Source organism: Musa acuminata, chromosome BXJ1-2 (assembly GCF_036884655.1).
Source record: "Musa acuminata AAA Group cultivar baxijiao chromosome BXJ1-2, Cavendish_Baxijiao_AAA, whole genome shotgun sequence".
Classification (NCBI taxonomy): Eukaryota; Viridiplantae; Streptophyta; class Magnoliopsida; order Zingiberales; family Musaceae; genus Musa; species Musa acuminata.
In genome coordinates this window covers 27,156,451-27,179,788 of record NC_088328.1, presented here as the reverse complement: position 1 = coordinate 27,179,788, position 23,338 = coordinate 27,156,451, and the positions used below count along the sequence as shown (strand labels likewise).

At 46.2% G+C, this 23,338-nt stretch overlaps 4 protein-coding genes, 1 long non-coding RNA gene and 1 pseudogene across 8 annotated transcripts; 5 read left to right on the top strand and 1 right to left on the bottom strand.

Annotated features, from left to right (window-relative positions):
- Positions 1-425: 425 nt before the first annotated feature.
- LOC135606466 (pentatricopeptide repeat-containing protein At1g08070, chloroplastic-like) lies at positions 426-4,894 on the top strand. Of its 3 annotated transcripts, none has more exons than XM_065097508.1 (2): positions 426-2,406; positions 3,306-4,894. In XM_065097508.1, the coding sequence occupies exon 1, from the start codon at positions 521-523 to the stop codon at positions 2,351-2,353; it is 1,833 nt and encodes a 610-aa protein (XP_064953580.1). In that variant the 5' UTR covers positions 426-520; the 3' UTR covers positions 2,354-2,406; positions 3,306-4,894. The 3 variants fall into 3 exon arrangements, with proteins under 3 accessions (XP_064953580.1, XP_064953576.1, XP_064953571.1); XM_065097504.1 differs by having other exon boundaries at positions 3,264-4,894; XM_065097499.1 differs by having other exon boundaries at positions 427-2,561; positions 3,236-4,894.
- On the bottom strand, positions 3,025-5,483 carry LOC135606482 (beta-amylase-like). The gene is made up of 7 exons (XM_065097516.1): positions 5,378-5,483; positions 4,902-5,300; positions 4,490-4,654; positions 4,148-4,399; positions 3,868-4,077; positions 3,551-3,790; positions 3,025-3,469 (listed from the first exon to the last, which is right to left on the bottom strand). Exons 1-7 carry the CDS (start codon positions 5,441-5,443, stop codon positions 3,302-3,304), a joined length of 1,500 nt encoding a protein of 499 aa, XP_064953588.1. The 5' UTR covers positions 5,444-5,483; the 3' UTR covers positions 3,025-3,301.
- Positions 5,484-6,061: 578 nt separating this feature from the next.
- Positions 6,062-7,542, top strand: LOC135606490 (uncharacterized). 2 transcript variants are annotated; one of them, XR_010484832.1, is made up of 3 exons: positions 6,062-6,595; positions 6,724-6,916; positions 6,994-7,542. It is a non-coding gene; the product is annotated as an uncharacterized LOC135606490 (long non-coding RNA). The 2 variants fall into 2 exon arrangements; XR_010484834.1 differs by having other exon boundaries at positions 6,717-6,916.
- Positions 7,543-8,554: 1,012 nt separating this feature from the next.
- Positions 8,555-11,245, top strand: LOC135606459 (protein translation factor SUI1 homolog). Its single transcript, XM_065097492.1, has 5 exons — positions 8,555-8,694; positions 10,260-10,351; positions 10,499-10,704; positions 10,797-10,850; positions 10,992-11,245. Exons 2-5 carry the CDS (start codon positions 10,315-10,317, stop codon positions 11,034-11,036), a joined length of 342 nt encoding a protein of 113 aa, XP_064953564.1. The 5' UTR covers positions 8,555-8,694; positions 10,260-10,314; the 3' UTR covers positions 11,037-11,245.
- A 1,446-nt stretch (positions 11,246-12,691) lies between these two features.
- On the top strand, positions 12,692-14,430 carry LOC103975582 (thiamine thiazole synthase, chloroplastic). Its single transcript, XM_009390593.3, has 2 exons — positions 12,692-13,690; positions 14,064-14,430. Exons 1-2 carry the CDS (start codon positions 12,776-12,778, stop codon positions 14,229-14,231), a joined length of 1,083 nt encoding a protein of 360 aa, XP_009388868.2. The 5' UTR covers positions 12,692-12,775; the 3' UTR covers positions 14,232-14,430.
- Positions 14,431-17,352: 2,922 nt separating this feature from the next.
- Positions 17,353-21,159, top strand: LOC135611970 (glucose-6-phosphate/phosphate translocator 2, chloroplastic-like; annotated as a pseudogene).
- The last annotated feature ends 2,179 nt before the right edge of the window (positions 21,160-23,338 follow it).

Here is a 23,338-nt window from a genome sequence, read left to right as displayed (position 1 = left end):
AAAGTTACTCTCTGCTATTAGATTAAGATCTTTAAAGTTTTTTGATGGCTAGATTAAATGAGTCTGAATCTTGTATCAATTTTTTTTGTTGTAGTGTTTAATTAAAAATATTTGTGAAATTCCGATTCATCGTTTCGATCTACATCATATGTTTAGATTTCATTAACATGTTAAATCTAAATCTATTTTCTCATAAAAGGATATTAAAGTATATGTATTAAGTTCTTTATTTGAGATTTATGGTCTATCAGGTTGACTTTCGGTTTCAAAATCGACGATTCTAATTTGTCTGTCATCCATTCCAATTCAGAAATCATCAATTTTAATTATCAAAAAATAGAAATTATAATCGAACTGTTCGGATTTAGTTTCGAAATCGATGAAGTATCGAACGGAGTCGGTTTTTGGTTCGAATCTACCTCTGTGAGGGCTACAATCGGTGATCGTGTACTCCGTCATCCTTTCGTCATCAAAGAGCAGCGTATTTGCCTTCGAGCGACTCCCATTCTCACACGGTCTCATGAATGCTTGTGTTCCTCACAACTCCACCAAGTCTTTGAGCAGACTCCTGCAGCTGTCGACCCTCACCCCTCTCCGTATACATAGCTCGGATTGTCATTCGGTGGCTGGAGGAGCAGCCAGCGAACCCCTCGCCTCCCTCCAATGTGGGCGGCTCTTGCAGTCACTGACCAACTCCAGGTCGTTGGGCCAAGGCCGACGGCTCCACGCCCACATGGTCGCCTCCGGCGTCCTCCTCGACAACACCTACCTCAGCACCAAGCTCTGCGCTATGTACTCCGCCTGCGGCTGCGTGCGCGAAGCCCGGGTCATCTTCGACGGAATCGTCCTCAAGAGCTCGTTCCTGTGGAACGTGATGATCCGGGGCTGCGCCTGCGGTGGGTCGCCGCTCGAGTCGCTTCTCTTGTACCGTGAGATGTTGAAGTTTGGCAGAAGGTCGGATAACTTCACGTACCCGTTTGTGCTGATGGCATGCGGTGATCTATGCCTTGTTGAGGTCGGAAGAAGGGTGCATTCTGAAATAATTGTTTGTGGGTATGAGTCCGACGTCTTCGTGGCCAATTCTCTTCTGTCGATGTATTCCAAGTTCGGACAGATGGAGATCGCTCAGAAGTTGTTCGACGGAATGCCGGTTAAAGATTTAACTTCTTGGAACACGATGATTTCAGGTTATGCAAGGAATAATGATCCGGCGACGTCTCTGTCGCTCTTTGCTGATAGGCCTCTCACCGGAAGTCGGCTGGATGAGGCGAGTCTTCTGGGTGTACTGCCTGCTTGTGCAGATTTGATGGCCCTGAAGCAAGGGATGGAGATTCATGCCTGCATTCTTCGTAGTGGCATGGAAATCAATGGTTTTTTGGTTAATGCTCTGATCGATGTCTATGCCAACTCCAAATTCATCGTAGGTGCCTGGCGTTTGTTCAAGAACATGTGCAGGAAAGATACTGTCTCATGGAACTCCATGATTTCTGGTTATGCTAGACATGGTGACGCTGCTGAAAGCCTGAGTCTTTTTCGTCGAATGAACTTAGAGGGCGTAGTCCCTGATGCAGTAACTCTTATAGCAGTGCTCGGAGCATGTGATCGGGTCGGAGCCATGCGATTTGGAACAAGCCTTCATGCTTATCTCATTGGAAAAGGGTTCGAAAACAGGGTGACTGTGGGGACTGCACTTGTAGACATGTACGCCAAGTGTGGTAGCCTGGAGTGTTCTCGTCAAGTTTTCGACGAAATGCCAGTGAAAAATTTTGTTTCCTGGAGCGCAATGATTTCAGGGTATGGACTCCATGGAAGGGGAAGGGAGGCACTTGCTTGCTTTGATGAGATGAAGGCAAAGGGTATCAGACCAGATGAGATCACCTTCGCATCGGCTTTGTCAGCATGTGGTCACACAGGACTGGTCCGCGAGGGTAGGGAGATCTTCTACCAAATGTCAAAGGCGTACTGCTTGAAGCCTAAGGTTGATCACTATTCCTGTGTGGTGGATATTCTTGGAAGGGCTGGGGACTTGGAAGGAGCATACAAATTCATCATGAACATGGATGCAAAGCTGATAGCTGATGTTTGGGTAGCACTTCTTTCTGCTTGCAGGATTCATCACAATGTTGAGCTGGCTGAGATTGCTGCTAGGAATATTATCAGTCTAAAACCTGAACACATTGGTCCTTATGTCACCCTCTCTAGTTTGTATGCTGCCGATAAAAGGTGGAGTGATGTAGAAAGGATCAGAGGTTTGGCAAGACTAAATGGACTGAAGAAACCACCAGGTTGCAGCTTTGTTGAGTCAGATATCATGATCTACAGGTCTCTAGTAGGGGACAATTCACATCCTTAACCCAAGCACACATATCAAGTTACATGAATCAAGACAACTGCTGAAAGAAGCTGGTATGTCCCAGATACCAGATATGTTTGCTATATACCAGTTACTTGGAAGTTGGAACCACTACTTGCATGATGAAGAACATCTGTGTTTCTGGTGATTCACATTTCACGATGCTACAGAACTAATTTCCTAACTTCCAAAGAAATTATTATAAGAGGTACCTGTCAATTTCAACATTTCAACAATTGCTCTTCATCCAGTGGTGATAATTAGTGAGTTTCTTTATGATACACAATTCACAAAGCTCCAAATGATACGTAAACATTTATGCCAACCCCTTCAAATTCTTATTAGAAGTTTATGTTATCAGTTTACACTATAGAAACTTACTGTTGCTACCATGCATCTTTTGTTGGCTTCATTGTTTTGATGTTATAAAAATCTTTGTTACCAAACCCTGGAAATTGTCTTGTACTCTGACTTGGCTGTTATCTTAATTAGGAAAACTTAGAAGAATGTCATGTACCTCTTTCAAATTAGTTTATTCTCCAAATTGTAAGTGACAACCTTCAAATAATCTGTATACCAATTAGTTCTTTTTGGTTTGGTCTACTTTATCATCTTTTTTCATATTCATGAAAGTAGTGGGCAACAACACAAAAATATATGACAAGAAAAGCTGCAGAATCTTGTAAGAGAGTCTCACATCACAAAGTAAATATCAGGGTCCTAATTAACATCATTTTAGAGATGCTAAACCAACATAAAGTTCCTGAAACTTTATTCTTGATAGCATTTTTCTAGTAGTCTCACGCATACATTATCTCACACAACATGGAATAATTAATGTCACAAGCTCTTACTTATTGTAGTTCACAAACTCATAACTAGGTTGATGTTCGTCACGGATCCACTGCAGGAAGGATCTTATTTATCTTATCTTCTTGATTGCTCGACCTAGGAGGTCTCGGAGGTCTCATCACTGAACATATCAGTGACTGGATCAAATGGATATGGCTCCAAAGGCTCTGTTGCTTCAAGGATCTTCTCGATCGGTATCTCTGGCTTCGATCTTTTCATAGGTGTGATGGGCTTGAAGAAATTCTGTGAATCCGGGCAATAATCCTGAAACAAACAACAGTGGGTTTATGATACAAGACACGCGAAGAACGTGCATCTGACTCCAGGAGAAGAACCTCAAATTACCTGATCAGCATGCATTTTCTTCACGAACAATTTAAATATCGCCCAGTTTTCGCTCTCCAGCAGAACATCCGAGAGTCGGAGATACGTCAATGCAGAAATCCTCACTTTGGGAGGGCCGTTCGGATTGATCCCATTCGGCCTCGCGTTCCTCAGCATTACATTGTATGCTGCCGTGTCATACCGATTCAGTGCATTCTCGCAGGCTACTTCGATCCCCTCCCTCCACGCCGCACTCAGCACCTGGCAATATCTCTCGGGTTAGTCCAACTCCTGTGCCCTGTTGCAGTCTGCAAGGAATGTTACGCTTCGTAGCTTACCTGCTGCACGAGCTCCTCAGGCCGACTCTTGGCTTCTTCGGGTTGCTCGGAGTCTCTCATCTCGACGCAGGTAAAGTTCAGAATGGCATCGTGCCTCGTCAGCTGCCGTGCAATGGTTCTGTAGCCATCTCGCACCTTCAAGTTGTAGTAGCCCGCGGTGAGCTCTGCTGCATGGCTAGCGTCTTTGTACCACCAGTGAACACCAGACACCTGATATGGATTCGTACAGCATCGGGTATCACTCGAAACAACGGCGAGATCTTCAGTCATGGACACATACTTTGATGGCAAGCTTCAGTTTGCATCCGAGGAAAGCCTGGTTGGCCCGATCAAGGATCTGGTCTGCGTGCTTCAGCAACTTGTTGGAGTACCAAGTCAGGAAGAACTTCCCCTTCTCTGTGAGGTACGTCCCGTTCTCTGCAAAGAACTTTGTCTTCTCGGGGGTGTCATTGTACTCACCTGCATCATCTGGCAACTTCCAATCAGGATGCCCTGCCTCGGCTACAGCTTGACGGAAATCTGCCGTGACATACTTGTCGTAGCACGGCAACATCATTTTTTGTCGAGGTCGATGCAGAAAAAAGGTTCTCTGATATGATTGATGACATTACAGAGAGCGTACCTGAAACTCCCCAATGCCCGGGAAATTCCATCCCTGGACCTGTGGATAGGATGGGTACCTCAATTCTCCGGCAGGGCCGAGGCCTACCTCTATGTCCCTGATGAGACAAGCGTGCAGGAAGTCCGCCATGTTCTCTCTGAAGCTTTTCATGAAGTCGCTGTAGAGCTGTCATGGAAGAAGACCGAAGATTGTGTTACGGATACAGGAACATTCTCAGCGTTCCATTGTTTTCACGTGTACTTTCGATGTTCTTTATCTTAGTGCTGATTAGATCAGAGATGGAGACAGTTTACGTGTTCCCTGGGTTTTGCATGTTCCACGTTCAAGTTCTGCACTTTGCTTGATGCCATCACTTTGGATTGGCACTTTTGTTAGAATGAATGATTAGTGATTAGTGTTGATTAAGTCGAACCTCGACGGCGGTACGCCCGCCAAAGAGCGGCTCGTTATCCACCCCGAGGGAGAGGTACTCCGGATTCCTGGTGCCGCTCCTGTTCGTGTAGAAGATGTCCGGGTTGGCGGCGGCGACGTCGCGCACCCACTGCGGTATGGGGATGTAGACGGCGTCGCCGACGTTGCCGCCGCACTGGTGGAAGGACATGATGGCCCGCAGCTTGAGCCCCTCCTCCTGCACCATCTTGAACAGCTCTCTGTAGGCGCCCCACTCGTAGCTGCTGGGGCCCTTGCTCTCGATGATCCCCCACCAGACATCCACCATGACGCCGTCGACGTCGGCCGCCCTGAGCTGCTTCAGCTGCTCCCGTAGCCCGTCGGGGTCCTCGAAGACGTTCTCGGCGTTGACGACGCCCAGCTATGGGAGCAACAGCTAGGATCAGTCATATGCATGACGATGCCGGATCCATTGTGGAGGGTTGGCGAGGGACTTACAGGGAGCATGACGTAGACGGGGACGTAGTTGGCAAGCAGCGCGTCGTTGGTGGAGGCCAGCGCCATGGCTTGAGGGTGGTGGAAGGCACTCAAGTAGCTTCCTCTTCTTTGGCTGGCTCGCTACGGGGAAGGACGAGTGCATGCCTCTCCTTTTATACTGGCAGAAATGGTCCTATGTATCGGCGCATAGCGTTTCCACGCCACATGATTTAAATTGGTGATCTAATAATTGTCCTCAAGATTTTTCTATTTGTTTTATTTAATTTCTATTTTTCCTGCTTTAGAGAGGTTTATAGTTCTTTTCTTCTGCCGCTTCGTCTTGCCAATCGTCACTGTCGCACGCTTTCTTTCTTTCTTACTTCATGTTATTGGAGCCAAAACAGCAAATTACATCGCAGATAAGCCCTCCGGAGATCCAAACAAAACGTGCCTCATCAGGCACGCATCAGATCTTGACAGGATAGCCAGACATATGCAAGAGTGATTGGATTCTCTGGCAGCATGCTTGTTATCAGGAATGCAACTCTGGCCAGCCCCCAGCTTCTGGCAATGAACCACTACATGGGCGATTTTTGGCAGGATGTCTTTAACTGCAGTGCTGCAATCAATCCACAACTGTGGCAACCACCACCACTCCACCTTCTTCGTAGATCCATCACACAAAGGCAGTATCTGAGTCAGGGATAAGACTCGAGAGTGCACTCAAATCCAGCCCTGTTTCCTCTTGCTATGGCTGATCACAGATGAGAAGAATACTCTGCATCGAACATGATACAATGCATTCACCGAGAAGGCGATCATCTTCCTCTGCGATCTTGGCCGGGATGCAGCCCTTCCAGAAACGATGAACACGTGCAGACACAATGAGAGGAGAAGTGAACCGACAGGGAGTGAGAGGATTTGTGCTCGTGATGAACAGGGAGGCTGTGTGTGCGTGCCGTGATTCACCTAGCGAAGGGCCCGCCGCAGATTCTCCATCACGGAGAGCCACGGAGAAATCAAAATTGAGATATGGACAGGGCAAACATGATCGGGAACGATCGATACTTGCGGATGATGGAGCGACGACACGTAGGTCTCGTCCACTGGCTGCTAGTATAAACACGTTGCATCAGTCCCTGCCGTTCTCTGCGCTCCATTCTTCTGCCGGTGCGAGGAAGAGAGCTTTGCTGTCGCGGCTTCATAGTCGGGATGTGATTAGTCTTATACTGCAAAAAGGTAAAAATTAAAATTGATTTATAAGGATCTGATTGATATATTATTATCGATTTTAATTTAAATATTTTGATAGATCAGATATTTTATTAGATCGTGACAATCATAAAAGTGCTGTCTGAAGTTTGCAGCTACTGTCCGAAGTTTGGGATTGATTCAGCTCAAGCCCATGAGGATCACAGAGAAATATCATTACAGCTACTGTCCAAAATTTGGGATTGATGATCAACCCGCTTTCTGTCAAGCTGCCAATTCAGGCGTCTTGGTCCTTTCCTCCTCCTGATAGGGTTGATGCTGAATTTAGAGCAAGTTAGAAGTTCGAATGTGAGTATTGTCGAGACAGATTTCTTGTAACATCAGATCAAATCGTCACAGTCATAATAGTTCCTGTGTGCGCGTAGGAAACAACGGTACTCGAAGCACCACAGAGCTCGGATTTGAAAGCATGCGAGTCTCCGACGTTGATGAGAAGAGAGAGGGGTCGACAGAGAAAAAGGACGAGGGGAGTATGGAAGCATGGCGGAAGACGACGAGGCGTCAGTATGTGTCACTCTTTGTCCGATCTCGTAGTGGAGTCGGGCGACCGTCGGACGCCTCCCTGGCTCGGGTCTGCTTCACGACCGGGAAGGAGCCGCCCATCCCTTTCCGAGGAGAAACTGATGTGATGCTGCCATGGACGCCCACGTGAACTCACGGGACTCGCGCTGCTGTGCACAGGCCCCATTTGAGCATGGCCAACTATTGTTCTTAGCTGATGGCAGTACGCCGCAGAAGAAATCTTAGATTCCATACAATCTGATGGTAACATCCACCACCAGTACCTCTGCTCCTGTGAGAGAAGGGAGAAGGATGAGTTTGAGATTGAACCAAGTGTGGGAGATCAATTAGTAGAATGGGTGGAGAAGACAAAAATAAAGATGTTGACTAATAAAGTATAGTTATTGCATTGTGACTTTTGATGGTGATCAGTTCGTGCTAATATGTAATTCGAAGAATCTGACATGAGAATGTCTGAATGTCATGTCATGTCACTTTGCAAATAAACACTACGTGTCAAATCTAAATAAATGGGATAAATTCTCAAAAAAAATTCTAAGCTTTTATTTTTTTTAAAAAAAAATTCTGATTTATTCGTATAAAATATTTATTATTTTCTAAAAGATAAGGTCATTTATCTCCGTCATTTATTCGTTATTATTATATTTGTAAGTTTCACCATCGTGGAGTCAACACATCACCAAAGAATGTCACATATGCCAAGCGCTAACGAAAGCCCCAATCACCTATTGATTATAATCGTCATTGCCCAACAATCTCTCTCACCATCAATCAATCTCATATCTCTATCTAGGAGAAAGTTCAGGAGCAATGATACATTATCAAATTCACAAAAGGATAGACGAACAGGTGATGATATAAAATTATGACATAAAAGAATAAAGATAAAGATAGTGGATGATGGTGTGATCGCAATAGCGAATGTGGACGAAGACTATAGACGTCAAGGATAATTTTATTTTAAAAAAAATAAAAAAAAATAATATTAAAAAAAATATTATATAAAAAAAAGATAACTTTGGTCTTTTTGGGAAATTTATCCAATAAATAAATAAAGAAAATAAGACGTAGGGCGCAAACGAACTGCGTTGGAGGGACGCAAACGTGTGGGGGCCACCGCACATCCCGTGAACGTGATAAAGAAGAAAGTAAAGCAATAACAAAACGGGAATCGGGATTGATTAGGCGATCAGGGCCGTCCAAATCGAGATCACCCGTCCACGTTCCACCAGCTCGGAAAACTTCCACTGCAGAACCCGGACGGCCGTCCGCTAAAGTAGGACGCCATCGGCCCACGATCACGTGACATCCTGCATGTCCATTCCGCTTCGGTATTCGTGAAATCCCATCGATCAAGCCATCTGGCGTAAAAATGAAACGAAAAAGATAGCCTTCCAATACTAATTTAATGCCTCTCGCTCTCTCTTTCTCCCTCTATAAATATTAAAGAAGAGCGGTCGAGCGCATCAGCCACAAATCCTCTCCCTCTTCTTCTTCGCCTATCTGTGATCGCTGCGAGAGGCGTACATCTCGTCCTCAGCGCGGTAACAAAAAAGGATCCTTTTTCCCTTCCTTTGTACAACAAGATCTGTTGCTTCATGCGCTTTATTGATTATTTTGGCTTGCTTCTGTTGATCGGGAAGTTAAGACCTCCGGTTTTCTTTCGTGGCATCTGTTATGTTGGATCTGCTGCTTGATGGGCTTCCATGTTGTCCAAGGATGCAAGGGGGGGGGGGTAATGGTTTGGGGTGGGGGGAATTACCGGTTCCAAGTGTTAGAATCTTGACCTAAGGACAAATAGTTTTGGTCCCGTTTTCTCCTTTCCTTTCTTAGCATTTACCTGGACAAAACGAAATTGGAAAAAAGAAAATGTTTTTTCCTGCTATTTATACCATGTTGCACCTGAAACAGTTTGTCGATGTGCTGTCGATCAGAAAATTAGAAAAAAGAATATACTTTTTGATGCGGTCGATCTGCTCTACATCCCATCACTTTGATCCTTTTGTTTTTGTTTTTATCGAGTGATTATTGGTGCATTTAAGCTGTGCCCTAATTATCTCGGTTGATGAAGGATGTATGTCGATCAATCGAGCAGTCAGGCTGTTGTTCCTTCATGATCAAATCTCCAATATGATAAGTCGAATCTGACTTGATGGTATTAAGATCAGGGGTTATGGTGGTACCTTTCGTACTTTTGTGTTTTTCCCTAAAAAAGATGGTTTGTCTCCCTAAAAAGGTGAAAAATAGTCTTGTCTTCAGATTTCAACCAAGATCAAGTGAAAAATTCATCAATTCTCAAGGAACTAAATGATTTTTATTAAAGAAATGGACATGGTAATCATTTATATTCTCTCCTTTAGCAATTTAGAACTGTCGCACAAACCATTGATTCCAACTTTTTGAGGTATGGCTGAATGATTCTTGTCCAACCTTTAAGCTTTTCTGACAAATGACAAACCACTTCATGACATAGTTAGCTCATAGTCATGTGGTAAACACATTTTCATGTATATCATCCCCTTCCCAGATGGGTTAACTTTGTTTATTGCTTAATGTTTTGTGCAACTGATCTCGGTTCATTTTTCCATGCAACTGTTTATGTGATTTTGTCATCCCTGCCAAGGTGCTATTGTTGATTTTCCTTGGGAAGTATGGTTAAATTTTGTATATACTATATCTTCTTTGATGACGCTCGTCATTTGATTGCCCCAATAAAAAAATATGAGCTAAATGACACATCAAGAGATCTTCTGAAATATAACTGTGGTAATTTGTTGTTGCTATCAATTAGTTTCCATCCGATTTTTTCATCCTGTTCTTGATCAAGTACTTTTGCCTCTGATTATTTGTAAAGCATGTTGGACATCTAAGTGCATGTTATTTAATGTGGCCTTGATATCGATGTACTTAGGTTTTCACTTATTATTATCCTCTTTCAGGAAATAATGATTTTCTTTCTTGAAGAAATAAACCTGATCTTTTATGAGTTTTTTTCATGTCTTACCAATGTGCCTTGCTACATAGCTGAGCAATTGTCATATTGAATTATTGTCTCGATCTCAGCTGAATGCTAACAGTGTCCATATTGTGTGGTTTAAATTTGATGCAGCTCTAGAAGCCAGTGAACCTTTGTTCAGTCTTTCCCTTCGGTAGTTCCAGTGTTCATGTCTGATCTTGACGTTCAGATCCCAACTACTTTTGGTATGTTCGCAAAATCCCATTCCATGCAATTTTGTACAGTTATACCTGGTTGTGTGTTTGCTTGGAGTGTTTCAACAGCTTAACGTTAGAGAAGCTTACGTCTACCTGGAATTCATTATTTTGGTAATTCCGTCTCTTTTGCTTTAGATCCATTTGCTGATGCGAATGCTGATGACTCTGGTGCTGGTGCAAAGGAGTATGTGCACATCCGCATACAGCAGCGGAACGGCAGGAAGAGTCTAACTACAGTGCAGGGATTAAAAAAAGAGTTCAGCTATAACAAGATCTTGAAAGATCTGAAAAGGGAATTCTGCTGTAATGGTACTGTGGTTCAGGACCCAGAGTTGGGGCAGGTATTGCATTATGGTCTTTCTTTTAGCTAGATGCATGCATTTATTGTTGCTAGAATCGGTATTGATCAGTGGAGCCAAATAATTTTTTGTAGGTCATTCAACTTCAAGGTGATCAGCGGAAGAATGTCTCCAATTTCTTGGTTCAGGTGCTTATTTTTCTCCCATCTTATTCTAGATTATTCTTGCTTATATAGTTGTAAATCAGGGAATGTACAAGAATAAACTGTGTTATTTTCTCTCATCTGATGGTGAATGAAGATATCTCTCTCTTGCTTCTCATGGTGCAGGCTGGAATCGTGAAGAAGGAACGTATCAAAATTCATGGTTTTTGAGAAGTTGTTCGTGAGGCTTTCACAGACTTCCATTGAAGATATATGTCCATCATCCAACTAGCTTCTTGTTGCTTGTTTCTGGTCTGTCCCGTGACTGTAGGGGAACCCATTCGCGGATCACATATCTCTTCGAACCTACTTATGTTACGAACATGTGATGTTTGGATGTTTGTGTTGTGAACTTACTTTAATGATTTCTCGTTGGTGTCCGAATGATTTTGTTGGAATTATGTTAATGGTCTTGGAACCTTCATCTTGCCTTGGGGTGGAATGGTCTACATGATCTTTGGATGACTCCTTTTCTTCTTTTTCTTTTCTTTTTTATCTGAATTGCATTAAAAGCAAGTGACATATGTGTAAGAGGTTGTGGAAAGTCCACCAGCTATGTTTAAATGTGACTGATTCTGGCATGAGTTGGCTTTGTCATCAGCAAGACATCAGTTGGAACACTAGTTACATATCTCAAAGCCTCTAGGATCATTTGATAAGGTAATGATTGTGGTATATGCTCTTTTTCTGAGCATTTTTTGTGACCCTTATCTGTTTCTGATACACCATCAATCTTGCATCATCTATTAGACCTGTATCTTCTTAGTGTCTCAGGATATCTTGTATGAAGATATATCAACTTTGCAAGCATCTTGTCTTCCAAAATGAAATGATGTGGTGGTATGCATGGAATTCCAGTCATCAACTCAATTCTTACAGCCAAAATTTGCTTTTATTTTCTTGTGATTGCCAGAAAATTAAAAAAAAAAGAAAAAAACTAGTCACAAAAAATGTGTGAAAGCCTCACCTTGTGATCTCATTCTGCAGTGTTTAGACATGCTTTACAAGAGGCAAGAAGATTATACCTGTACCGGACAATCCTAATGACTAGGATGGAATTCCCATCATGATATGATTCATGAATCTGCTTCTGTTAGCAGGCAATGCTAATTCGTAAAATGATAAGTAAAAAAATTAGTCTTTGTGTATGCCAGATTCTAACATTTTCTTGTTTAAGAACTGTTGAGGATGAGAGATTTTTCTTAGAATTTGTAGCTGCAATGCTAGGAACCATTCTGATATCAACTCCCAGCAGCCATCACCTCCAGGTCATCAGTTGCAGAATGGGGGTCGGTCCACTTCATTATTTTGCTCTTCCGGACTGCCATCAGATAGAATGCTTCTTCCATATTTAAAAAAAAAAAGAGAGAGAGAGAAAGAAAAGATCGGGAGGATCACAACACCATATGCTGTGGGCCAAAATCTGAGGAAGAGATCAAAGATGGTTGAGCTGAGAGTGGTAGTCTTCTTGCCAAAGCAAGACGTCACACCCAAAAGAGAGGAGCAATGCTTCCGTCTGCATCGAATCGTCTCTTTTTCCTCTGCAGTGACCGCCTGTGCCAAAGGAGCCAATGGTGGCTTCAAGTCGATAAGAGCTCAGCCCAATGATCAGCATTTCATGTTCGATAGTATTTGGGTGTCACGTTCGACCAAGATTAACATATAATGTCTCTATGTTCTCTTTTGATGTGTGCCTAATGCTGTCTAATGTTACAAGAATAAGGTCTCTAGATGCAAAACATGAGGGTTAAAGGGACTATTGTGCAAAATAGCCTCCAGCTAGATATTTTCACGCACAACTACCCCCATTTATAGCCCTCACTCGCCCAACTCTCGTCTTCCCACCGCGTTCTTATCCTCCTTAAACCTCTCCAAGACCCCCAACTCAAACCCTTCCCCAGCTCCCTCCGATGGCCGCATCCATGGCGACTTCCTTCCTCCTCTCCAACCCCAAGTCCCTCTTCGCCGGCAACCACCACCTCCGCTCCTCATTCAGTGGCCTCCGCCTGGCGGCTACCCCCCTCCCACCCCACTCGGGCAGCGGCAAGGCCGCCCTGTCCGTCACCTCCGCCTTGGCCGCCCCCAAGTATGACCTCGGCTCCTTCTCCTTCAAGCCCATCCAGGAGTCCATCGTCTCCCGGGAGATGACCCGCCGCTACATGACCGACATGATCAGCTATGCGGATACGGACGTGGTGGTCATCGGCGCCGGCTCTGCGGGGCTGTCCTGCGCATACGAGATCTCCAAGGACCCGTCCGTGCGCGTGGCCATCGTGGAGCAGTCCGTCTCCCCAGGAGGCGGCGCGTGGCTCGGCGGCCAGCTCTTCTCCGCCATGGTCGTCCGCAAGCCCGCCCACCTCTTCCTCGACGAGCTCGGCGTCCCGTACGACGAGGCCGACAGCTACGTCGTGGTCCGCCACGCTGCACTCTTCACCTCCACCATCTTGAGCCGCCTCATCGCCCGCCCCAACGTCAAGCTCTTCAACGCCGTCGCCGCCGAGGACCTCATCGTCAAGGAAGGGCGCGTCGCCGGCGTGGTGACCAACTGGGCGCTGGTGTCCATGAACCATGACACCCAGTCCTGCATGGACCCCAACGTGATGGAGGCCAAGGTGGTGGTGAGCTCCTGCGGCCACGACGGGCCCTTTGGCGCCACCGGCGTTAAGCGGCTGAAGGGCATCGGGATGATCGACTCGGTGCCCGGGATGAAGGCCCTGGATATGAACGCAGCGGAGGACGCCATCGTCCGACTCACCAGGGAGGTCGTCCCGGGCATGATCGTCACCGGCATGGAGGTCGCCGAGATCGATGGCGCTCCAAGAATGGTATCTATATCCCGTCTTTCTTGGCACCTCTGTTCTTATATCTTTTATCATAAAGATTCAATCTTTACAGCTTATGTTGCACTAAAATTTGTCATTTGTATGATTTTGAGAATTATTTGTCGATTTTAGGGGAAAAACACTCCAAAAAGTTCGGTCTTTCTGAATACTATACTTGCAGATATAACATAAAGCAATATTCTTTGTATTGCTTTCTTCTCTCAGGTTGTTTATGGCAAAAGATTGGATCTTTTTTCTCGCTTATTTACTTCCGAGACAAACAGAGCTCATCGAGAACGATTCGATGAGTCGACATGAATCTTTACAAAGATTTGATCCGTGTGTGGTGGTGGGTTCTGTGTGGTTTTGGTTGCAGGGGCCAACGTTTGGGGCGATGATGATCTCCGGGCAAAAGGCGGCGCATCTGACGCTGAAGGCCCTGGGGCGGCCCAACGCTCTCGACGGCACAACCCGAGCCGAGCCGCTGCACCCAGAGCTCGTGCTGGCCTCGGCAGACGGCGGCGGCGAGACCGTCGATGCTTAAGACTGCCCGCAAGAAGTAGCTTTGCCTTGGAATAAAGATAGGGGCTGTGTACGAGTTTACGGTGATTGGAGAGGATGAGAGGCTCTATGAATGCTGTGGAGAAAGAATCCCTTTTATCTCCTACCTTATCTACGGTCTGTAGTGTCTACTGTTCCATGTAACTTTGGTGTTGTGCTGTAAGAACTCATGGTTTCTCCCCTGTCCCGTCTCCTTCTAACTGGTTTCACGCTGTTCCCCATGATTCGTGGTGATTCTTCTAAGCTGTAAGCTTGCTTTTAGGCTGCCGGTATCGTTCGAAGGTTGAACATGATGTGTGTGTCCTGAGTTGGTACAGTGAACATGTGAAGTCTAGTTAATGATAACTCGATTGTCATATGTTCTTTAGTCCCATCCACAGAAGAAAAAAAGAGGTCCTTTTAACTCACATCATAAGTCTCCATAAATGAAATAAACAAAAATCAATTGTCAACAGTGAGCAAAAATGTAGCCAATTGAGCTCTTCAACCTTCCCAAGTTTTCTTTCTCGAAGAAAGGGGGGAAATAAACGAGCCATACAATAATAATAAGAGTAACTTTTGGTACAGCACAGGAGAAGAATTCCTAATCGCAACACTCGCAAACATTTCCACACTGCCACAGCTTCAACAAAGGAAAATGGAAAGGGCGGATATGTGCATCTACATGACAAGAGAGGAAGAGGAGGCGAAGAAAGGTGAAGAACTGTCTGGGCCGTCAGGCTAGGCAAGGAAAGGAGCTTGGACGACGGTGACGGAGCTGGGCGGGCTGAGGAGCGGCGGGGCAGACGTGGTGGCGGCGGCCGGAACCGGCTGAGGGCGGGCGGGTCGGCAGCCGTCATTGTCGCAGGACCCGCGGGTGTTGCTGCCATGCGACCCGTGGCGGATGAACCCAAAGCCCAGAACGAGGCCCACCACCACCAGCACCGCCACCACGAAGAAGAAGATCCTGGTAGCTTTCCCCACGTAGCAGCACCACATCTCTGCTCCTCTCTCTGCCCAGCAGTACAAATTTTTCTCGAGGCAAAAGAAGAGGAGTGAGAAGGAGATCTACCAGAGTTGGTTCCAAAGAGCGCAAGTGCGGGAGGGGGTGTGGGGGGTTTGGGTGGTTTTACTTGAATGGACACCACAATCCTCGATTACACTCGGAACGTAGTGCTGGAGGAGAGGTGGGTTTCGGAAGGAAGCAGGAGTGACAGGTGCAGATGTCTGCCACTTGCTGTCAAGGGCTCAGAGAGAGAGAGAGAGAGAGACGGAGAGAGAGAGAGATCCATGGGGGCCATCACCATGTTGCTCTGCCCGAGTGGCGTCTGCACGACGTGGTGCAGAGCAAGCTTTTTGCTGTATGCATCTGTCATTTCTCTGCCTCGGAGCGATCACCATGTTTCTCTCAACATGTGACGTCGGCAGGTGTGATGCCGGGCGAGGCAGCTCTTTGCTGTGCTCCTCCGTTGTTACTGTGTCATTGGGCCATCGTCGTCTTGCTCTTCTCACGGGCTTCTTTAGCAGTCGCGGCATGGCTTTTCTCGTAAGAGACGGGTATCTCGCGCACCCTTCCCTCCTCGATATCGTGGAATGCAAATACCCCGTGTTTGTTCTCAGAGAACACGACAAACGATTTCACCGTCAATCGCATTTAATTCTCACCCTGTCGCGTCCCCAAAGTCGAGATGTGATCCTTCGTCCAAACGATGACAAGAGTTTCGTCGGAGTCTTCGTTCCAGTGCCGGACAATTTGATTGATCGATCATTCGTACATTGGTACAGATAAAAAAAAAAAAAAAACCGATGGACTTATGATTTCTTGGGTCTGAACTAAATAATCTTATCAACACTATATATAACTATAAAAATAACAATCATAATACTTAAAAAATTATTTAATAAAAAAATAAAAAAATATTGTATCATCAAAATATCACTTAATTATTTTATATATCCAAATCATATTTTTATTTAAGATTTTTAATATATAATACACATGCGAAGTGCTACTCCAAGATGAATATTCAACCCAAGATCAATCGTATATTCATTCTTTCATAAATTATCTATAAAGATGGGAAAAAGATGAATATTTATGACCAATACTCAGTAAATATGTATGTCTCCCTCTCGTAGAGTGGAGTGGGTAAGTGATGAGGATAGTAATTATGATAAGACTCGGCTGACGTCAGATGACGCCTCACGCAATAGCACCTGGTCAATGCAGACCGGAACGCCGACCGAGGTGCATTAACATTCTGCCAAAGCTCAAGTCTTCACGCCACGCCAACACAAAGTCAGACGCTACTAGCCTGCCCCTGCAAGCGGGCAGCTCAGGAAGCAGGAAGCTTCCCTATAAATACCCTCTCATTCATCAGAGAGAGAGGAGGAGAGACAGACACAAAAACACTTCTTCATCTGAAACCCCCTCCACATCTGTTAACTTGATTGTCGGAGGGGTCGGGCCGAGGACCCCGGCCCGACCTTTATGTAGGTGCGAAGCCGAAGGTCCCCTCCGGACGCGCAGGCGAGGAGTTCCTGCCCGGAGGAGATTGCTACACCGTCCCGATTGGACACCGCACCCGACCACCTCAGCGGGCTCGAGGAACGCCCCAGGGAGGTCCCCGTCGTCCGGACCCGAACCGAGCCGCGTCGGCCCCGAGGCCACGACTCAAAGTTGTTTCCCACAACAGATTGGCGCTAGAAGGAGGGCCCAAAATGTCGGGTGACCACCCGAGCGGCTCAGATGAGCCCACGGCTGAGAGGTCACACCCGACCGAAGCCTCGGGGGAACCTCCCTCGCATAGAGACCATCGTGACGAACACCCCGCCACGACCTCTGAACGATATTGGCGAATATTCAACGACCCGGGCTTGCTGCCGCCCAACGGCGCCCCAACCGACTCAACGCTCGTGTTGTCCAGGCCTTTCAGGACCTCGCTCTTCAAGTCTGAGCCCTGATGGAAATGGTGCAAACCATTATCCCGCTCATTTCTCATCCGGTGCACCCGCCTGCGATCGAACCACTGCGACAACGCAAGGCGCCCGTTCGGGCCCACATGACGCTTCCGGAGCCCCCCACTTCGCCTCGGGTCCGACCGACCCCACTCGGGGATCCAGTGATGGCAAACCTGAGTGGTCGCCTGGAACCCGAGGCACTCTCTTTGGACTCCCTGCGGGCCCAGTTGCGCTTCGTCAGCCAACGACTCGATGGGGTGCAGAAAGAGGTTCGCATGTCCAAGGGAGAGCTCGGGGAGGACGCACACCAAGGGTCTCCCTTCACGCCCGAGATACGGGATCTGGCAGTCCCCCCGGACTTCCAGCTCCCCTCTCTGGACACTTACGATGGCTCTGTCGACCCGACGGACCACGTAGCCGCTTTTCGCGCCCAAATGGCGCTATACGGAACCTCCAATGCCCTGATGTGCAGAGCGTTTCCTACCACTCTGAGAGGGCCGGCCCACGCGTGGTATGACAGCTTGAAGACCGGAACGATTGCTTCCTTCGACCAGCTCGCCGATGACTTCGAGCTCCACTTCGTAGTCTATGCATGGCCAAAGCCCTCCGCAGCACTGCTCCTTGGACTCAAACAAAGGGAGGACGAGCCCCTCTCACATTTTGTTGGTCCCTTTGCCACGCAAATCCGGGGTTTGCCGGACACTCACCCTTCTCTGTTGGTGCAGGCGTTTATAATAGGCCTGTGACCTTCCAGATTCCTCTGGTCCCTCGTGGAGCGACCCCCCACCATGGTGCCAGAGATGCTCCAGCGGGCTAACCAGTACATCGCGGTAGAGGCCTGGGCGGCCGAGAGGAGAAGGAGCGACTTTTGGCAGCGGGCTCCATAGAAGGGGTCAAGCACCCACGACGGCTATCCGATGTAGTCCTCGTGAAAAGAAATTTAGGCCCTGCCCCAGTCTCTTCCGAGCGAAGGTTCAGTATCTACCTGACTACCTCCCGGTTCACGGTTAGCCCCGGCCTAAATCCTTCTGAATCTACACGGCTCAGCCGAAGTCTGCCGAGTCCACCTCAGCATGGCCTGCCCGCCTGAGCTGTGTCCCTCGGCCGAAGTCTGCCGAGTCCACCTCAGCATGGCTTGCCTGCCTGAGCCGTGTCCCTCGGCCGTAGACTGCCCGAGTTCTACCTCAGGACGGCCTGCCCGCCTAAGTCGTGTCCCTCGGCCATAGACTGCCGAGCCCCCCTCAGGGCGGCCTGATGCCCGAACCACGCCTGCGCGGCCAGCCCGCCTGCGTCGTGCTCCTCTGCTCCATGCCCCAAGACGCACCTGCGTGGTCTGCCCTCCTGCGTCGTGCTACTCGACTGCATGATGCCCGAGACCACGCCTGCGCGGTCTGCCCGCCTGCGTCGTGCTACTCAACCGCATGATGCCCGAGACCACGCCTGCATCGTGCTACTTGGCCGCATGAGGCCAAAGAGACCACGCCTGCACGGTCTGCCCGCCTGCGTTGTGCTACTCGGCCGCATGATGCCCGAGACCACACCTGCGCGGTCAGCCCGCCTACGTCATGCTCCTAGGCTCCATGCTCCCCGAGACACACCTGCGCGGCCAGCCTGCCTGCGTCGTGCTCCTCGGCTCCATGCTCCCCGAGACACACCTGCGCGGCTAGCCCCCCTGTGTCGTGCTCCTCGGCTCCATGCCCCGAGACACACCTGTGCGGCCAGCCCGCCTGCGTCGTGCTCCTCGGCTCCATGACACGAGACACACCTACGCGGTCAGCCCGCCTGCCTCGTGCTCCTCGGCTCCATGCTCCCCGAGACCACGTTTGCGCGGCCAGCCCACTTGAAAGCTGAACCCATGCCTCAGACTCCCGTTACAACGACCGACGCATAGCTTCTTTCCGGGGGGGAATATGATGAGGATAGTAATTATGATAAGACTCGACTGACGTCAGATGACACATCATGCAACAGCACCTGGTCAATGCAAACCGGAACACCGACCGAGGTGCATTAACATCCCGCCAAAGCTCAATTCTTCACGCCAAGCCAACACAAAGTCAGACGCTACCAGCCTGCCCCCTGCAAGCGGGCAGCTTAGGAAGCAGTAAGCTTCCCTATAAATACCCTCTCGTTCATCAGAGAGAGGGGAGGAGAGACAGACACAAAAACACTTCTTCATCTAAAACCCCCTCCACATCTGCTAACTTGATCGTCGGAGGGGTTGGGCCGAGGACCCCGGCCCGACCTTTGTGCAGGTGCGAAGCCGAAGGTCCCCTTCGGACGCGCAGGCGAGGAATTCCTTCCCGGAGGAGACGGCTATATTGTCCCGATCGGACACCGCACCCGACCGCCTCAGCGGGCTCGAGGAACGCCCCAAGGAGGTCCCCGTCGTCCGGATCCGAACTGAGCCACAACAGTAAGCAAGAGTTCAAACATATTATAACTATTCATATTATATCAAAAAAAACAAGACACGCATTTTACACGAGCAAAATAATAAGTGCAAAAATATGAAACAATTCAAATTCATCTCATTCATTATGCATTTTTATTCTTATGTGTTGATTTTTTTTTCTTTGCATACATATATCATATGTCATATTTTTTATTTAAAAATAATAATAATAAGATAGTCGTACTAAGCCCGAGAGAATCAACCACACCTGTGGACAATATTCTTAGTGGACTTAAATACCGTTATATGTGTTGAGTCATAAATTTATCATCCAATATTATATTTTTCATAGGAGGATAGTACGTTATCCAAAAAAATCATATGATAATATATTTTCTCTATAATCCTCCCTATGATGCTACTACTAGGTTATCACTCACACTATCTTATTGCCTCCATCTTGATCGACTTAAATACCATCCCTTTATTGGTTCAGAGAATTAACTTGAAAATATATAAATATATATAACATTTATCGCTTATCTTCATTGTCATCTCATGACAATAAATGTATACTATAATTTAATAGTTTATCATAAATAACTATTTATGATGATAATAATTCATGATTATTTTAGTTTATATCCTCATCATAGCATTCGATCGTAAAAATCAATGAAGTTTATTTTGTATAAGACATTCCTCATAATTTAATATTTATGCGATCCACTTATTATGTCAAATAGTTATCTCTTATTGTTGTTTTTCTCTGACGTCATCGTTTGTTATTATCGACATCGTTCGTTGTCGTGAACTGAAGTATTAATATCATTTTTTTATTTTTTTTATTTTTATATTTCTGCAGTAAAAATCAATGATTTTAAGATAAAGTGGATTTAGAAATTTTATATTTTTAATATAATTTTTAAAAATATAAAGATAGCTAAATATACTGTGCATAATATGCAATTCTGCTGGAGGCCGATCGGCACGAGAACATCTCGTTCACGGACCACGAGGCGCGCTCCGCCGCGGCGCAGAAGCTCAAGATCGGCTTCTACTCCGCGACGTGGTGGGCGCTGAACGAGGTGCGAACATCTACCACTAGAAGGTCCTCAATGCCTTCCCGAACCCTTGGCTGACCTCCACCCTCACCTTCGCTGCCGGTTCCCTCATAATGCTCCTCTCCTGGGCCGCGAAGGTCGCCGAGGCGCCCAAGACCGACTTGGAGTTCTGGAAATCCCTCGCTCCGCTGAGAAAAACTAGTGTTCTAGAAGGTCTTTAGGGTTTAACCAAATCACACACCTTCTTCCATGGATTCTGACGATGGAAGCTTTGATATAGACTGTAGGTGGCGGTGGTGCACACCATTGGACACGTGGCGGCCACGGTTAGCATGTCGAAGGTGGCAGCGTCCTTCACCCACATAATCAAGAGCGGGGAGCCGGCATTCAGCGTGCCGGTGTCGAGGTTTCCTGTTTCAGTTTATCTGTCGCTGGTGCCGATCATCGGAGGTTGCGCTTTGGCAGCAGTGACATAGCTGAATTTTGATATGACGGGTAAGATCGATAGCTGAAGAAAATTTGAGATCTTTTCACGCTCAGCATAGATTAGATTCTACCACAAATTTTTAGCTCCTGTGATGTCATTTGCTGATATTGATGTCCTCCATGTCTCTTATGTTGTAGCTTAATGTTCTGTTGGTATCTTATTTTGCTATACTGCAGTGGAACATTGTGTTCTTCCTTGTATTGATCGTTCCAATTTGTCTACTACCTTAATTCAAAGCTTTATCATGCACAATTCTGATGCCTCCTCAGTGTTTACAGTTCCTGAAAGACTTTTCACCCTTGTCTTCTGTGATTGCAGGTGTTTTGGGTGCAATGATATCAAACCTTGCATTTGTGTTTCGGAATATTTTCTCTAAGAGAGAAATTAATGGGAAGTCTGTTAGTGGGATGAACTACTGTGCCTGCCTGTCTATGCTATCTCTGCTGATACTTACACCATTTGTGATCGCGGTGGAAGGTCCACAGATGTGGGCAGCTGATTGGCAGAAGGCGATCTCACGGATCAGTCCCCATTTTGTCTGCTAATTTGTTTACTCTCTCGTATATATATGTTAGCGATTTCATTAATTCGGATACAATTGTCGCTATTTGGAATTTATTGTTTTGTTGTTGTGTTGGAGAAATAGAGCAGAGTCAGTTGATTTGCTTAACCCTTTAAATTTCTATGACCTTATACGATAATGTACTTGACAAATATTTTTATACCATGAAAAAACATGAAAAATCTTGAGAAAACAATGTTCCACTTGGTTTAGATCATCTTCTCTGATCAGTGAATAGCTAAAATAATTGTGCATTTGCTTGTCAGACATTTCAGAATGACGAAATTGTAGCTAACGCAGTCGGCTTATGTGACTCTTATCTGATCAGGTGGGTGACGGCACAAGGTGTGATCTACCACTTGTATAACCAAGTTTCCTACATGTCATTGGATGAAATGTCTCCATTGGCATTCAGCATTGGTAACACCATGAAGCGGATCTCTGTTATCGTCTCTTTCATCATAATCTTCCATACACCGGTCCAACCCATCAATGCCCTTGGAGCTGCAATTGCCATTCTTGGAACTTTTTTATATTCCCAGGTAAATTCTTCTTTCTTTATCTAAATATTTCATGTTCTGTGGTTTCATATTTCTGGAGGAACAAAATCTTGGACAATTTTTACCTGAACTAGAAGCCATCTAGAATACTTGCAAGTGATTCTTCTATCTCACAACTTAATGCAGCCTGATCGATGAAGCAATATAACCTTATCATGGAGCCTGAGATTCATGCATGTTTAGCTATCTTTTACGTTGGTGACAAGGGCAGCACAGCATTGTGTGGGTTCTGTATATATTCCCTCTTCAAGCTTGGTGGTCCTCCTCCCGGACACAACCGATGAACTTGCTAAAACAATTCAGCATGAAGTTTCCGTGGTTGAATTCATCTGCATGTGCAATGCGAAAAATTGCATGTCGTATGAGTAAACAAGTGATAATTCCTTTGCAGTAAATTGTTTCAGTGATCAATTAGCTTCTGACTAATAATGGATAGAGTTGCTGATGCTAAACATGTTTCTACTGAGATTTTCTGATATTCTCTTAGGACATGAACAAATAACAATGGTGAAAATATTATTCCTAGTATTGAAAATAGAAAACAATGGAAATCTCCAAGAAAAATGGAAGGCTCGATTAGATAACTAGATTTATCCAAGTAAACTGAAAATTAGGAAGCCCACCTCCAATGCCCTTAAGCTTTTCTGACCTTTGGGCATTAGATAGGATCAAAATATCGAACTTCTGTGAACTGAGGAAATATTTGCATATATGTTACTTGTGAGACAGAAAACATGCTATGGATTAAAACCACATAATCCGATCAGCATGAATGAAGCTCCTGTTTAGATACAAGTTGACCCTTTACCTTGTACTTTTGCTTGTGAAACATGCAATTCTGGATCAACAGTAATTATATGCATCTTGATTTCGGTGCTGCAGGCCAAGCAGAGGCTCTTGCACCTGTATCAGTTCCGATCCTAATGAAGCTCCAATGTAGGTTGCCTAGTGCTATTATGGATGGGAGACGAATCTTACCCGAGCCTAGAAAGAGGAGCAACATCTCAGAACTGTAATCGATAGCGGAAACTGTCTAGTTCCCACACAGTACTGCTGATCCAGGTTGTACGAGATCATTGTTC